Source organism: Manacus candei, unplaced genomic scaffold, assembly GCF_025592945.1.
Source record: "Manacus candei isolate 608988 ecotype Guabito, Panama unplaced genomic scaffold, ASM2559294v1 h1tg000017l, whole genome shotgun sequence".
Lineage (NCBI taxonomy): Eukaryota > Metazoa > Chordata > Aves > Passeriformes > Pipridae > Manacus > Manacus candei.
In genome coordinates this window covers 31,444,706-31,460,036 of record NW_026138065.1, presented here as the reverse complement: position 1 = coordinate 31,460,036, position 15,331 = coordinate 31,444,706, and the positions used below count along the sequence as shown (strand labels likewise).

The following is a 15,331-nucleotide window of genomic DNA, read 5'->3' as shown; positions in this document are numbered from 1 at the left end:
TTTGCTCAACTTCCAACTAAACAGCTTTGAGGTCTTCCATGAGATGAAAAGCTCCATGAGAGAAGCCTTGAAACAAAACCTGTTGCTGAGTTGAGGTGGTAGGAATGGCCATACTTAGTTTTGTTGAACTGTTTGGGCATGAGGTCTTTTGGCAGCTGGCACTGCAGCACTCGGGACTTCTCTCCACCCACCGTCCTTATCTTCTTCTAAGTATAAAACCAGAGTTAAACCTATTTCTACTCCAAACTAACAAGATGTGCATTGGCTCATTGAAGTGTACTAATGCGCATTCAAAAAGGTTCATTTGTCCACTTCATTTTTTTTCATTATATTTGTAGGAATCCTCACTAGCAGATGAGGTAGAGGGGTGACTGGTTAATAATTTTTATGCAGAATATTGAACTCTTATTTCCATTTTGAAGTCCACTTTGGATGCTGTCCTGAAAAGTATCTCTGGATTGTGTGCTGTGACCCCCTTGTGCCCCAGAAACTTGAAATTCAGGGCTTGCTTCCTTGGTAGGCTGTGAGTACAAAGCCTAGGGATGGTGCTGGAGGTTTGCAGGCACGGAGGGAGGGCGGGTTACTGGCAGCAGCAGTGTGGGCTTTCATTCAGCACCTTGTCAGGGTGCCTTATCTAGGATCTTGAGGGATGGCTCTCCAGGGTAAACCCAGGGAAGGGAGCTGAGTGAGGTGTTTCCAGGGATGTTCCGGCGGAGGCTTTCTCGTGAGCTGTTCTGCTTGCCCTGCAGGAGTCGTAACCAGCACAGATCCCTTCAGTGCCTTGGAAAGTTGGGCTTTCCAGCATGTTTGTTGAGTGCTTTGAGACTTTAACCTCCTTATTTACAACTCGTGTCATCTTTCAGTGGACGTGTACAGCACCTGCTGTCTTCAGCCTCTTCTTCCATGCTCTTGCATGAGGTTCATGTGCAACCTTAAATATGCAGGAAGTCTTCTGTGCTGGTGAAGGGTTAGCATGAGGGATAGCTTCCACATGGTCCTACAGGCAGTTGCCCTCTCCAAGTCAATATTCCCTTGTTCAGGTCACTGCTGAGATCATATTAATTGCAAATATGGTGCTTATGTCAAAGTCTTTTCCATAAAAACTGTTAGGTATAGATAAGAATGCTTTTTAACTGAACTTTGAGATTCACCCCATGATTATAGATGAAAACCTCTGTCTTTCCCTTCTCATCTGCCTCAGCCACAAATTGCAGGTGCAGCTGGTCGGGCAGTTAAAATGACAAAACTCAGAGTTGCTTTGCATAGAAACCAGCAGCACGATTAGCAATGGTTCAGAGGCTGGCATTGGTGACTGTTCAGAAAATTGACAGGTATTTGTGAAAGCCTTTTCCAGTCTCAAGAGAATCACCTCTTTTGGCATCAATGAATGTTGCTTCAGAATTGTGACGGGAAAGAGTGCAGGTCTGTGACTAGAGACTTGCTTTTCTGCCTCAACATGGAGACGCTTGCCTGCAGGTTCTAAGAGATCAACTGTACAGCAAAAGTTGTGCATGGAGGAAGCAAGGAGTTCACAAACAGTTGGAAAATTGTGTTTGCTCAACATGAAATGAGTTTATTAGAAGAGACTCATTCAGAGTGGAAACGGGAACTAGTATTTACGAGGATTTATTTGATTGTCTCAGGATAATTTGAGTACAGGTTTGCAAGTATTTTCTTTCTTTTTTTATGCACATCTGAGCGTGTCTCTAATATATGTATTACAAAACTGTCCTGACCTTCATCAAAATAGTCTGCTAACATTTTGCCTGACTTTATCAAGTTGCAGCATGAAAGAACCGCTCTGATTCATATTTTTAAGGGATGTTTTTGTGACCTCAAAAATTGATACTTCCTTAGCCAGTGCCAGAAAGCCCTTTCTGTGGTTTTAGTCCCCATTTCTTCAGCAATTAAGACTCAGGTGGCATCAGAATAACAACTGATTTTAAGAGCCACTTTAGCCACCTCCGTCATGGGGAGGAAGCCTGCAGAGCTTCTGCAGAGCCTCAGAGCTCTGTGGTGTGACCTCAAGTGACCAGATGCAAAAACCAGAGCAACTCTTGAACGGAAAGGTCTGCATCATCCAAACTGTGCTGACTGTTGTCCAAGAACACACTGTTTACCTGTTCCTTCCAAACTGGTCAAATTTCCGCAAGGCCGAGATGTGGATTTTGGGGGGTTTTTTTTGCTTATCTCAGTGCAACTTGGCTGATTTTTGTGGAGCTGCTCTTCACTTGCTTGTAGATATATATTGAGGATTGTGGTTTCTGTTTTGGTGATTGAAGCTGAACATTCCCACTGTCGACCTGTATATACCTCCTCCTTTGTGTCTGAAGGCATTTGCATATTCATCTGCAGATGTGCAGGCTGACCACTTCAATCATAAACAACAAATATGACCAATTAACTCCAAAATGCATCTTGCTGAAGGTAATGTCTGAAAACACATTGCCATGAGCATGAAGCAGCCAAGCTTCTGTCTGGCCTTCAAGATGTGTACCCAGACCTTAATGAAGGGTGGGGTTTTCCTTATCCCAATAAATAGATTTTGTTTGGGAAGGTGAGAGGCAGAAATAGAGAATGTAATTGCCCAGTCCGAAATAAAAGGCTATTTATGCCTAATACATTGGCAGAATTATTCCAGAGTAATTCAACCATGAGAAAATATGATCCTTGTGTCACTGCCAAGGTCAGAGAGACCTATGGTGATCTGCAGAGTAAGTTCAGGTCACCCAAGTTAAATCTGCCCAGGGGCTGACTTAGCTCATGCACCACATTTTTTCCAAGATTAATAAGAGCAAACATTTTCTATAGATGAAGGCAGGGCTAAGACTGTGGTCAACTCTCTCCTTTGAGCCAAGGTCTCCTGCTTTTCCGTTCTCCTTTCCAGGTTGCTCTTTCACTTCCCTTCCATTCTTCTCTTTCCCCGGCATTTACAGGATGCTTAGAAAAGTCTGTCTTTTCCTTTATGTGGCAACCAATGCCTGTACAGCCTTCCCTGATATTTCCAGGCACAGGAAGGGCACGGGGACATTGCTGGTGTTTGACCTGCTGCAGCATTGTCTGTGTGTGTGGTGTGTCTTTGAACATCAGTTAAGAAGCACATCTTGAAAGCTGAGGTGAAAAAGATGGGGTACACAGCAGAAATATATTCTTTGTTAACCTCAAATGAAAGGGTGCCATCTGAACAACAGGATATTTGGCAGTTTTGAAGGTGAAGCTGGTGATTTGGTAGGCACTTGGAGGCTGCCTCAGGAGGAGACACTGAGTGGTGAGCTGGCCAGGGTAGAGTCCTCTTCCATTAGCAGTGAGTGGAAAGGGTGAGGCAAGGTCCTCAGCCCATTCAACAAGGATGAGGTTGTTTCGTCAGAAAAGCAAGGTTATTCTTCCACGTAGTCTATACCTGCCACGGGGAAGCTGATGTCTGTGGTTTCAGTCTGCCAGAACCTGAGGTTTTCTTTAGCTTCCTTGGTTACTCATTCATGTCATTTAAAGAACATCAAATTACTGAAAGCAGTCAGTTTTTGCTTTCTACACATTTCTACTGCTGTTGCTCTTAGAGATAATGGCAAATGCTGTGAATTGAAAAAGAAACAACAGAAATAATTTTGGCTTGATTTTTGAAGGATGTATGCATTTTGTTTTTTTCTTAAGACACTGGATGGCTTTTTGCTGTGACCCAACTGTGCTTTGAGGTTTCTGTGAGATTTTGGTTAAACACTCATATTGTGAAGGAATGGAGTTAAAGAGAGATGAGCTGGAAATGGCTGAGTTAACTCCTTCCAATCCTTCATCCCTCTTGCAGTTGGAACTTTGGTGCCACTAGATGAAGTGAGATAAATAATAATCAAATTTTGAAGTTTGTCCCTTTCCTCCCATCATTTTGCCTATTTGAAGTAATTCTAGGTAGGCGATATCTAGGAATATGTAGCGATGGAAGATTAAAGAGGTAAAAATAAGGCACACATGCACCTGTGGGTGATATTCAGGGGAAGTTTTAAGTGTCCAGCATTGATCTGACTTTTCTTTCACCTCCATTGCCTGTTTTGGATTCTGACATCTGTTTGTTCCTGGATGATTTGCATTTCGATTTGTTTGTTTTAATTTGGAAAAAACCCCACACCCTAAACTGTAACTGCACTGTTAATCAAACATCAAAACACCAGAAGCTGTGATAGAAAGTTGTAGGAAACCAAAACATAGCAGTGGCATGAATACATTAAGCTGGAGCTGAAGGGGATGTGCTAACTGAGTAGGACTGAAGTGTCTGGAAGGACTGTCACTGCCTGCGTGCCCTTAGTCAGGGATCTCATCTTTGGTGCTGAGCCTGGTGGCCAGTGCTGGACCACAAGGAGGAGGGTCAAGGCCCCCTCCCCGTTGCTGTTATTTCTCCAAAGGGCTCTTCAATCTCTGTTAGAGTTTTCAGGCTCTGCTGTAGGCACTGGGTTCCCACCAGGTGTGCAGGGATTGTACCCCAACCTGCCCCTCAGTGCCACCCCACCTCCCCATACCCAAAGGATATCAGCAGAAGTGAGAAAGCTGGTTCCTCTTTTGGAGGGAGAGTATTTGTAGCAGAAGAAGAGTTAGTGGCCTTGTCACCACCACAGTGGTCATGGCCTGATCCCACTCAGCCTGTAAAGCCAGGGAATCTGGGCAGAGCAGAGGGCAGCAGGAGCTGTGTGGGCGGAAGGAGGAGCTGTGTGAGTGGCAGCAGCGTGCCTGCTTGTTTTTTCCTATTGTGGTCTTTCTTAAGTGCCGCCTCATCAGACCAGATTTGCCTTTTGTGTTGGGAGAGGGACAGTCAAGTGGAAGAAAATTTTGTGTGAGCTTGGCTCTGTCAAATTTACTCCTTTTGGCTTCTGGTCCTCCTTCCTAAGGAGAAACCTCCCACTGCTGTTACAAACAGTCCAGAGTGACTAGCTTTTGCTGGAGGAACAAGAGCAGTGGATTTAGGGTGCTGGGCAGGAAGGAACTGTGGGGAGAGCACAAGAAAAACATTAATTTTTTTCTATGCCCTTCCCTTGAAAGGTCTGACAGGGGGATGCATATGTTGTAATTCAGGGGTTTTTTCCTGAGTTGATTACATGCATGGTAACATAAGGGTTTGTCTTTGGATGGGGGGAAGCAGGCTGCTTCTGAGCAACCCAGACAGCACCAGGGCAGGATGAGGGGCAGAAATTCATGGGGCAGTCCAAATGCCATCCATTCAGTTTGTGACTGCAAATGTTTCTCATATTTGCTTAGTAAAGAGAAGCATAAGTGTTTTGGGTCCAACTCTTGCTGTGTTCATATGTGATGATGGGTGGTGTTCAGCAATGGCGGTGGAGATGTTGTTACTGTCAAAAGGGGAAAGGTAGATGAGATGGGGGCATTTTATTCTTATCCCTTTTAGTTCTGCCTTTTGCAGTTGCAAAGTGACAGGTGTATGTGGGGAAATAGAATATGTGATGCAGCCGTAGTGAAGTTCAATGTTAGTTTTCTTTCAATTCTGTCTTGGTTTTTATTGTCAGATGTAACTGATAGACTGGGGACAGGGAAAATAAAAATTTCTTGGGTTTGATGCTACTTTAAAATGGGTGAATGGGTTTGCATAGCCACAAGAACTTTTCCACTTGACACAAACCACATGGCTAGTTCCAATTGGAAATCTCTCATGTGGGTTTGGTAGGTCATGAATCCTGACTTGCTTGAGCTGCAGCTAGACTAAGTCTCTCCCATTCATTATGGTTATATGACTCCTGTGACACTGGGGATCCAGCTGTGCAAAAGAGGATTTGGGGCAAGCAATGTCTGAACTATAATTCCTGCAGTGCACACTGGAGCTTGGGCCAGCACTGACTGCTCTTGAATTGCCCCCCTCCCCAAAAAATGCTTTAGTTAAGTTCAACAATCCCAAGTATTTTGGTTTGTCTTGCCCAACAATTATGTTTTTTTAAAACTTTTTTCAATAGAAGAAACCTAATTTTGAATGGTTTGGACAGTGTCAAGGATCTGGCACATGTTTTCTGTGGTAAAACTTGAAATCTGCGTCATCTTCTCCTCTGGAGCAGGCGTGTAGGTGGGGCCCAGGGCAATTTAGCTGTGTTTAGGGAAGGAAGCCTTCTTAAATGCTGCACATAATAAACTATTTCTACAGATAATGCGTCCCTTAGTTTATACGTAATATGCCTCTGATCTTTGCTTTGAGCCTCTTATAGCTGCTTGTGATCAGTCCAAGAGTCAAGTGTCTTAGAAGCTGGATAAACACAAAGATAGAGCCTGTTGTTAAGGAGCTATAGAGATTTACAGAAGTTGACCTTGTGGCCGTTTGGGGTATTAGTTGGGCATGTTTCCCCCATGGCAGAGCAGTCCTGTGCTCCTGCTGCTTCCAGTGCTCCTGCTTTACAAGGGAGTAAGTCTCAGTCGTATGCCATGGGCTTTTCATGGAGAATGCAACTGGTGAGACCTTTAGCTGGTAGGTCCAGCACTCCTGATGAGATTGAAGATAATAGGTTTCATAACAAAGACCTGTATTTGAACAAAATGAGAGGATGACTGAAAAAGAATTTTTCCCAAGAAGTGGTAGGTTCGTCATGGTGGCTTTTAGGGTAGGGAAAAAAAAACTCAACTGTTTAAGCTTTTTACCTTTCTTGGTTAAAGCAGGATGTTTTTCTGTTTAAACCAGATACTTTTCTGTAGGGTATTTGCTTCCAACTGCTCAAAGTAAACTTTTGATGTTGGCAGCAGAAAGTTGTTTGCTTCCCATACAATGAATTGCTTTCTTTTCCGTGTTTCATTCTGTGTGTAGATGCACAGCTCCAGAAATGCCTCACAACTGACCCATAGTAGCGGAGTTTTCTGAACCCATTAAAAGTACTACTTTGTGCAGGGGAAGAGGTTTCCTTCACTTCAGCTGTAAAAAGCTGCCAAAGAAATGAAAATGACTAAAATTTGTGGGTTTTCTCCCCACTATTTTTCAATGCTGTTTTTACTCTGTGCATAGACAGCTAATTTGTTCTTTGCTTGCCTGAAGGGAATTCAAGTCAAAAAGGAGGGTCAAGTTACTAGAGAAAGGTGCTCCTGTCTCTGAGGAACAAAGTACAATGATTCAAGAAAAAACTTTGAAAGTTTGTCAAATGCCAGAGTGTAATTTATGCTTGTCCATGTTACTCTATCTGTGAATATTTTTGTAGGACATTTTTGCAACTGTGTCCTTTAGTATCTTGTAAATATGGATACTATCTGTGACTGACAACCTCCTACAGTTTATGTCATGGTCTGAATCCTTACATGAAACATGTACTGCATCTCCTTAGGAGATGTGTGCAAACCCAGACACATGGTATTTGTTCCTTGCTAATGCTCATTTTCATCCTTGTTGTTCCTCATTAACTTTTTATTAAGTATATTTGAGAAGGCCTTCTCCTTAAGGAATATGAAAAAAAAATGATCCCTCATCAACACCACATTTCAAATTCACAAGCAGACTTACAGCATAGTTGTAAGTCATTTTTGGGGCTGTTCTGTAGGCCATTCAGTGTGCTGAGGTGATTGCCATTGACCTCAGGGACTCCAGGAGTGGGTGCTTCTATCACGTCTGACTAACCATGGATCCAAAACAACAGAAAATGTTTTTTACTGATAAGGAAATTACACAGTTACTTTATGCTTTCTGAAGTACCTTCCTGGTGGGAGTCCCATTCTCAACTTGTGTACCTTGCTTGGGCACTGGCAGGTTGAGAGCAGTCAGTGGGTTAATGTTACATATGCAATATATACATGCATGCATGTTTGAATTTTAAAATAATGTGGTTTGGGGAAATCTTCTAAACTTAAGAGCCTTTTAATGTCTAGACTTCTGTTTCTCCTGACTGAATAGGTGCAGCTTGGTTTAGCAGCTGGGCATGCACCCCAGACTGTGCTGGTGCCTTCCAGTTCTCTCATGGCATACCTGAGCACTCAGCCCTTGTGCTGCTCAGCTTGCCTCCTTCCCCACCTTGCTCTGAGCAGGAATGATCATTTCTGAGTAGTGAACTCGTCCTTCTGTACTTGTGGACATGAATAGTAGCTGCCCTGACTCACGTCAGAGTCATTTGGGTGTGACTTCGGCTCACCACATTCCTGTGCCAAGCTGGAGATGGTTGTGTCAGAAACAAATTTTAAAAAAAATATACATATAAAAAAATTTTCCACATTCTTCTTTGATTGCCCAAGTCCATTCAGTGCTGGTGGTCTGAAGTGACGATCCTTGTTCTATTTCCTGTGAACTGTGGTTTGTAGCAGATTCCCTCTCAATTGCTTTACAGAAAAGCTTATTGTATCCCTAGACCTGCTTTTTGAGAATTCATAATTTTGTACCTTATAGGAAAATTTCACATGTAAGCCTGGCTTTGCTTTGCAAAAAGTCGTCATGGTGGATTGTGTGGGTATCCAGCAAACTGGAGTTTTGTTTCTGTAAAAGATAACATAGGTAAATCTGTGGAAATTATAGTCATTACTCTAAATTGGTATACTACACTGAAGAAAGGTTAAGGAACGTTATTTTACCACTTAAAATTTCTCTAATACATTATGCTGCTTAAAGTTACTAATAATCTTCCTTTCCAGCTACCTGGAAAGGTTACTAAAGAGACTTTGGTTCTGGGAGTAGTTAAAAGAGAAAGGAAACAACAGACCTGTGGCTGGAGAGTGAACAGTTAAATATTTGGCTTAGATAATTTAGAATTTCTCATACTAGCAGAAGCAGGAATTTGAGGAATTTGTATCTAAATGCTTGTAAAAAAATTTATGGTAGAATTAAAAAGAAATCATACATGTTTAGTGTTTCAGTTCCTAACATCAAATGCATTGCAAGTCTAGTTGTGGCAGAAGTCAATAGTTTTTGTCCAAACAAGGTGCATATTTAATTTATATTAGCTCATGAAATGCAAAAGTAAATGCAAACTGTGAAGTATTTCTAGGATGCAGAAGCTGCTTTTAACAGGAGAGATTTGAATGCATACAAATAAGTTCAACATAGGGAGCTTCTAGAGGACTCTGATTTAGTCAGTCCACTTAAAAGTTGCTCCAGGCCTTTCCTAGGGCTTTGAGTGCACATCTTTCCCTTCAGTGAACTCCTTAAAGCAGTGGATTTAGATGCCTATCTAGAGCTGGACTGCAAAAGCTGGAAGGTGTTGTTCATCTTATTGTTTGGTAGACCTAAGCAAAGGTCTAGTGCCCTCCTCTTACCCCCTCTCAGCAAATTGAGCAGTGGACTCCAAAAACCTCTCTCACATCTCTTGGCAGAGGTGTGGGAAGCAGACTTTTTAGAATAATCTGGTTTTCTTTGATATAAAAAATACTTTTCCTCCAAATGCAGATTTGATACCGGGACAGGGCTGCGTCCAGGGAGAAATAACCTGTTGAGTCTGGTGAAGGTACTTGTAGTAAAGCTGTATTTGGCACTTTGCTACTGAGATTTCTGGTCACTTAAAATTATATAAGGACCTTAGTTAAAAGAGTTACATGCAAAGGCATGGATTTTGTAGTCGAGCAAAGGGTTGGGATTTTTAGGATGTCTGAATTTTCAGCCTTTTTGAAACCTCCATGATTTGGGATTGGGAATATTTATGTCATATCTGGGCATTTCCTATGGTTGAGGTCTGAGGCGTATTTTGGAGCTGGAGTGGCTGAAAGTTGCCCATCTGTGTCACACTGTGTGTCTTTCCAGTGTCGCAGGGGGATGACATTTAATTTGGGTTTGGTGTGAGAGCGAGGGAGGAGGCTTTGAATCACCAGCAAACTCCTTCCACAGCCATGGCTGCCGAAGGCGAGTGCCTGTGCCAAGTTGCTCTCCAGAAGCACCTATTTTGCCAACAAAGGTTCATAACACATCACCCAGGACAAAGAGAGTATTACCCACTCGAGGGGCTGCTGTAAACTTGGTTGCCCTTTGCTGCTTCTGCCTCTGATTTTTGGGGGAGTGGGAGGGGAAGGGAAGTCGTAAGAGGCAATGACAGCGGAGAGGGGGACGCAGTGAGAAGAGCCCCTGCTGGCACGGCCAGCCTGACCCATTCAGCAGGGCTGAATACGATAAATGCTGCTTTATCCTTTCTTGAAAGGAACAAGATAGCAAGGCCTAAATGCCTGGGTGTGCTTAAATAGGCAACTCTGGGACGCCGGAGTCGAGGGCGTTTGAAATCGGAGCTCCCCAACAGCCAGGGAGCTGCCACAGGTCACCTGCCTCGCTCCATGGGGACTGGCCCAGGTCTGGCAAGGAATCGTGCACGGACGAATTGTAGTACAAATTCCTTTCTTTGTTGGTTGGCCTCTTTCACTAGACCATGGCCTATAAAAAATTGTGTAAAAACAATTCTTAAATATTATTTGAAAGGGCAAACGGCCACGCTGAAAGGTTTGACAGTTTGACATATAGCGCCTGGTCTTGCTCGCCAGGGAGCGGGCGTGCGGAGCCCGGGCTCTCCTCCTGCTCCTTACAGGCTCCGGGTTTTCTGTTGTTTCTTTTTTTTTTTAAGCAGCGTCTAGTTGCTGTGCAGAGTTGCTGCGCTCCCAGCAATTTGACAGGCAACGAGTCTGCTTCAGTGATCTTAAATCCTTTTAGACTAATTTGCGAGCGAGCAGAAAAACAGCTAGCACCTTCGGATCCAGCACTCAAAACCAGGGAATCAGGTATTGCCAATTAAAGTGCCATTTCCAACCATCATATCAAGACAGATTACTTGCAATTCCTCTGATAATGTCACTCCACGCCTAAAGAGAAAGCGGGATGGAGTTTCTCCATGGACAAAGGATCCGCATGGACCAAACTCCTCGGCGAGCGGGGCGGAGGGAGCGCGGTGGGGTCGGCGCATACACACATGCATATGTGCAGCGTAAAGGCGAGCAGTGCGCCCGCTTTGACCCCAGATAGCCATGGGCCATTCTGAAGAGCCTGTGGCCCCTCAGTCACTGGCCTACTAGTTAATTGCCACACGGACTTCGTGACACATGGGCAGATAATATGACATTTTCAGTTTCTGTCACTAGCAAACGCCATGGCGTTGCTTGCACTAGTTGCTAAGAAGCTGTCAGAAACCATTAGCAGCTGGCTAAAGTTGCCCTATGGCATTTCCTCATGGCATCAGCAAAACAAGCATAAATCACCCAGCGGAGCCTCCCGCTATACTAATGAGGCTGTAAGCTTGTTTATGGACTAGCATCATTTCTATGATTATTTCCACCTTTTCAGTTCGCCTTCATTTGGCAGCAGGAGAAGTCAACTTCAGGAACAGAGTCGCCACCGACATTTTACAAATGCAGTTCGTAGCTGCTACCGTGTGGCTGGTCAGTGGTGCTTCAAGTTTGTTTAGTAATCTTTAAAAGGAGGAAAAGAGGGGGGGGAAAAAAAAAAAGAAAGGGCGGGGGGAATCTCTGGAGACCTCACAGAGGTGAGTGTATCGAGTTGCAAAGTAGATGGAAATACTAAAATCCACAATTGACCATTTAGAGTTCTCTCTGTGGTTTCAGTCTTTACGGGATCAATTTTCCATTTAAAAAAAGTGGAAGAGGTTAAACAATTTACAGAAGTCTACCGAAGCATTTGCTCCAAGGATAGCTGGGCGCTTTCTTATTCTCTCCCTGCTTTTCACTTTCTCTAACTTGTGTCGGTCGAGGCCAGGGTTTATTGTTTTAGGCTTTTCTGAACATACACCAGTATTTACACTGGATTGAAAGCATTTGCTTCCAATGAAAATCTTGTCTTAGATTACAGCCCAGCAGTGTAATTTCCCTCCCAGATGGGAGTAAAGTAGCAGTATTTGCCTAAAAACAGTAGGAAGAACAAACTGTGCATTAAGCCAAGGCTGTTTTTGGCTTGAGCTAATGATGTAACAGAAACCTTTTATTTGGGATAGGTCACTGCCCGGGATTGAAGGAGGTGATCTGGCTCGCGCTTGAAAGGTTTCTCCATTGTATCTACATAAGTCTTCACTTAAAAAATCCTGTTCCTAATGCTTCTGCTTTCATACAGCAGAAATAAACAGGAAAGGTTCTGGGGAGTGTTATAGGTGGAATGCAGAAAGCTTTTCCTCCCCTAATGGAGGATATAATTCAGGTGCCCTGGAGGCATGCTTTCAGGAATTCTCTTGCCCGAGGTAATGGGAAGCTAAGGCTGCTTGAAGGCCTTGATTATCTATTGATGCACAAAGCTGGAAAAAAAGTCATCTCCCTTGGATTATAGTAGATATTTCCATAAATTATCAATGAGTCCTCCTCCCGTCAGGCATGAGGCAATGCCTGCTAAATTAATCTGAAGGGGGTTTGAAATGAGTGTATTTTTAAAAAAATGGGGTGGGGGGAGAGGGTGGGTGGACGATGGCAGGGAGGTGGTGAAAGGCAGTGTCATTAGGTTAGAAGCTTTTCATTTTTAATCAATGAATGCGTAATACTTTTCTTTTCCTTGTTTGCCTCTCGCAGACAGAAAGTGGATTAGCCCATGGAATTTTAAATGCTGTTGAGTTGTTTCCTTTGCTCATGTTTCTTTTATGAATTATTATTTTATATGGTGAATTGCTTCTCTGTATAAAAGCCCTTTTTTACATACTGGGCTTTCAAAGAATTTGTCGGCTATCTAATTTCTTCATAAAAATTTTGTTTGTTTCTGTAACTAACCAAGGTTACCATTTCATTAAAGACACGGGCCAAGTCATAAGGACAATTATAAATTTGCCACGGTCAGTAACATGCTAAAAATATAAAACTAATAATAGCTTTTTTTTTTTGGTGCTGAAAACTGTTTAACAAATCACAATTTTGACAGTCTGCATCCCTTTTTTTAAAAACATATTTTATTTTTGTCCCTAATGGAGATAGTTTGTTTTCAGCCCAATTCAGATGGCTTTCTTGATCATTCTTGCCAAGTAAAAAACACTTACCTAATAACATCACAACTCCATGTTGCTACAAATACAGTGTCCTTGGAAGCCAGGATACACCGTTCAGTCCACATGCAGTGAATGCAAAGACTTACTTGCTCTGTGGGCTTGTTTATGAGCTGTGTCCAGGGTTTGAAACAAAAATTGCGTGCAAACTGGCCAGGCACTGCAACTTTTGTTTTCCTTTGGTCACTAACCCATCAGCCCAGACCCAAGGTGGCTGCTATGCAGTGACATCCTCCCCTAGACATGTTGGTAATGTGTTGAGAACTGTCTGTGACCTTCTCTGCATTAAGGAAATTCATTCTGGATCAGTTATTGTTTAACAGGAGCAGACACCTATTACGGATATGGCACGCTGGAACAAAGCAGGGTGTTAATTCCTAATGGTGTATGTCAAATTGGTGCTTGCTTATGAGTTTCTTTTGGCTGGGGCTGGGAAGAGGGGAGGCCAGTTAGCTGCCCACCTCCCATCAAAGAGTCAGGGGACGTCAGATATCTGTAAAAGACTTAGTATAAGTGATGCCCCAGTCATCTGGTTATTTCCAAATTTGTGGAGAGACTGTGATGCAGTAAGAGAGCTGCATTCACCCTGCTTCTCACATCCCAGAGCGGGACCAGGCACCCGACTTCACACATGTCATGATCCCCATCCCGGAACACCACTTTCCTGATTGTCAGCTCGGCCAAAGTAGCTGATTGGGATGAATCTTTGGGAAGTGACCTAGTGTGAAGAAAACCCACCGTTTCCACCTTTGCAAGCTGGATACTTGCAAGTTTTTTACAATTTTTAAGCACTTTTTGTTTTGGGTTACCATGGCAAAAATGGCCACGCTGTCCTTCAGGATAAACCAGAATGGGGCCGACACAGTTCTGAGACCCTCCCTTTCCCCATGTCTCTCCCTCCCTCCCCCATCCCCTCAACCCCTGGTGAATTACGGTGTTAAAGAATTTATACCTCATTTAAATATTCATGCAGTTTATACCCAAAGCCAGGCTTCGGCTGAAGTATATAAAGGTAGCATAAGTCAAAATTTGATTCACTATATTTACAGGTGACGGCTTGGACAACAGTGTAGCTTCCCCCAGCACAGGTGATGATGATGATCCAGATAAGGACAAAAAGCGACATAAAAAGCGTGGCATCTTTCCCAAAGTAGCCACAAATATCATGAGGGCATGGCTGTTCCAGCATCTAACAGTAAGTGAACTCTAGATCACATATGCAAAATAAAACATGGATAATGTCATAGTTGTAGTAGTCATAGAAAGCAAAAAATACGTATGATGTTGCTGACAGGCAGCTGAGGAACTGTTCCGGGCAGAGCTGTTGTTGCCTCATTTGCTAGATGCCAGGGGAAGAGCACAGAGTGTATGTTTTGATGGTTTGGGGTTTTGTGTGTGTGTGTGCGCGTGCTGTTTTTAGATATTTTTTGTTTGTTTGTTTGAGACGCAGTTGTTAACGGGACGTCACTGCGAAATGTGATTTCTGCTTAAAGCTTCTATGAATACAACCCCGCAGACCTGTCCTGCTTTGCAGCTCCGCTCAGCTAATGTGGGAATCGCTGCTCTGGAGCACAGAGCAGCATTCGGCCCCTGGTTCTGTGCTCCGGAGAGCTGCGGAAAACAATTGGGGAGATTAAAAAAAACAAAGCCAAAAGCAAACAAAGACCATATTCAGATGTTTGTCAGAGATCATCAGAAGCTTCATGATGAAAGGTCTGAATGTATCTGGTTTAATAGCAAAGTGTAATTTTTTTCTTTGAGACATTCTCATTCCCAGAGTGTAAGTTACCCCCGTATTTAATGTTAGAAAGTGGTGGGGGGATGCGCAGCTATTTCTGTTACCACAGCTACTGTATGTTTTTGTTTTTTTTATTCCTGGGATTTGAAATCAAAGCTCTGGACAGGTGTGTGGGGTTAAGCTGGATGCTGGAGCTGCTTTCAAAGCTTTATATTGTGTACCACACCTTCTAATGTTAGCATTTAGAAAAGTGTTTCTAATGCCATTCTCCTTTTTCATCAAATTGTGATCTGTCACTATGCTTTTATCCACTGTGGGGATATGAGCTTTCAGCCTCAGGTTTTCTATCTCAGCCTTTCTATGCCAGGAGGATAAGGGTCAGGAGAGAGGTACTGAGGGTCTGCTGGTAGTAGTGAAGAATGGCTCTTCCCTCTAATTCCAGTGGTTGACTCTCCTCCCCTCTGCCTGTAGTTAGGGTCGGGATGAAACTAGAAGCTGGCCAGCTTGCCCAGCCCTGGTGGGAGCTCTGCCAAGAGTATAGCTGTAAAGTGGAGGAAGCTCTCATGCACATCACCCCTCCGTCCCCAGCTGAGCCAAGAAACCAGACACCTGCCATGACTCTTGTCAGCACGGGGATCAGGCAGGGAATCCTGTCCCGTGCGGTCCTGGGTTGCTATGAATGAACCCTCATGTTGGAGCA

At 43.5% G+C, this 15,331-nt stretch overlaps 1 protein-coding gene across 2 annotated transcripts in view; it reads left to right on the top strand.

The window, feature by feature from the left end:
* MEIS1 (Meis homeobox 1) overlaps positions 1-15,331 on the top strand; it is a 108,318-nt gene that overhangs the window by 42,391 nt on the left and 50,596 nt on the right. For both annotated transcript variants that reach the window (XM_051783889.1, XM_051783890.1), the window contains exon 8: positions 13,943-14,088. In XM_051783889.1, coding sequence (XP_051639849.1) covers positions 13,943-14,088 — 146 coding nt within the window. The remainder of the gene's footprint in view (positions 1-13,942; positions 14,089-15,331) is intronic.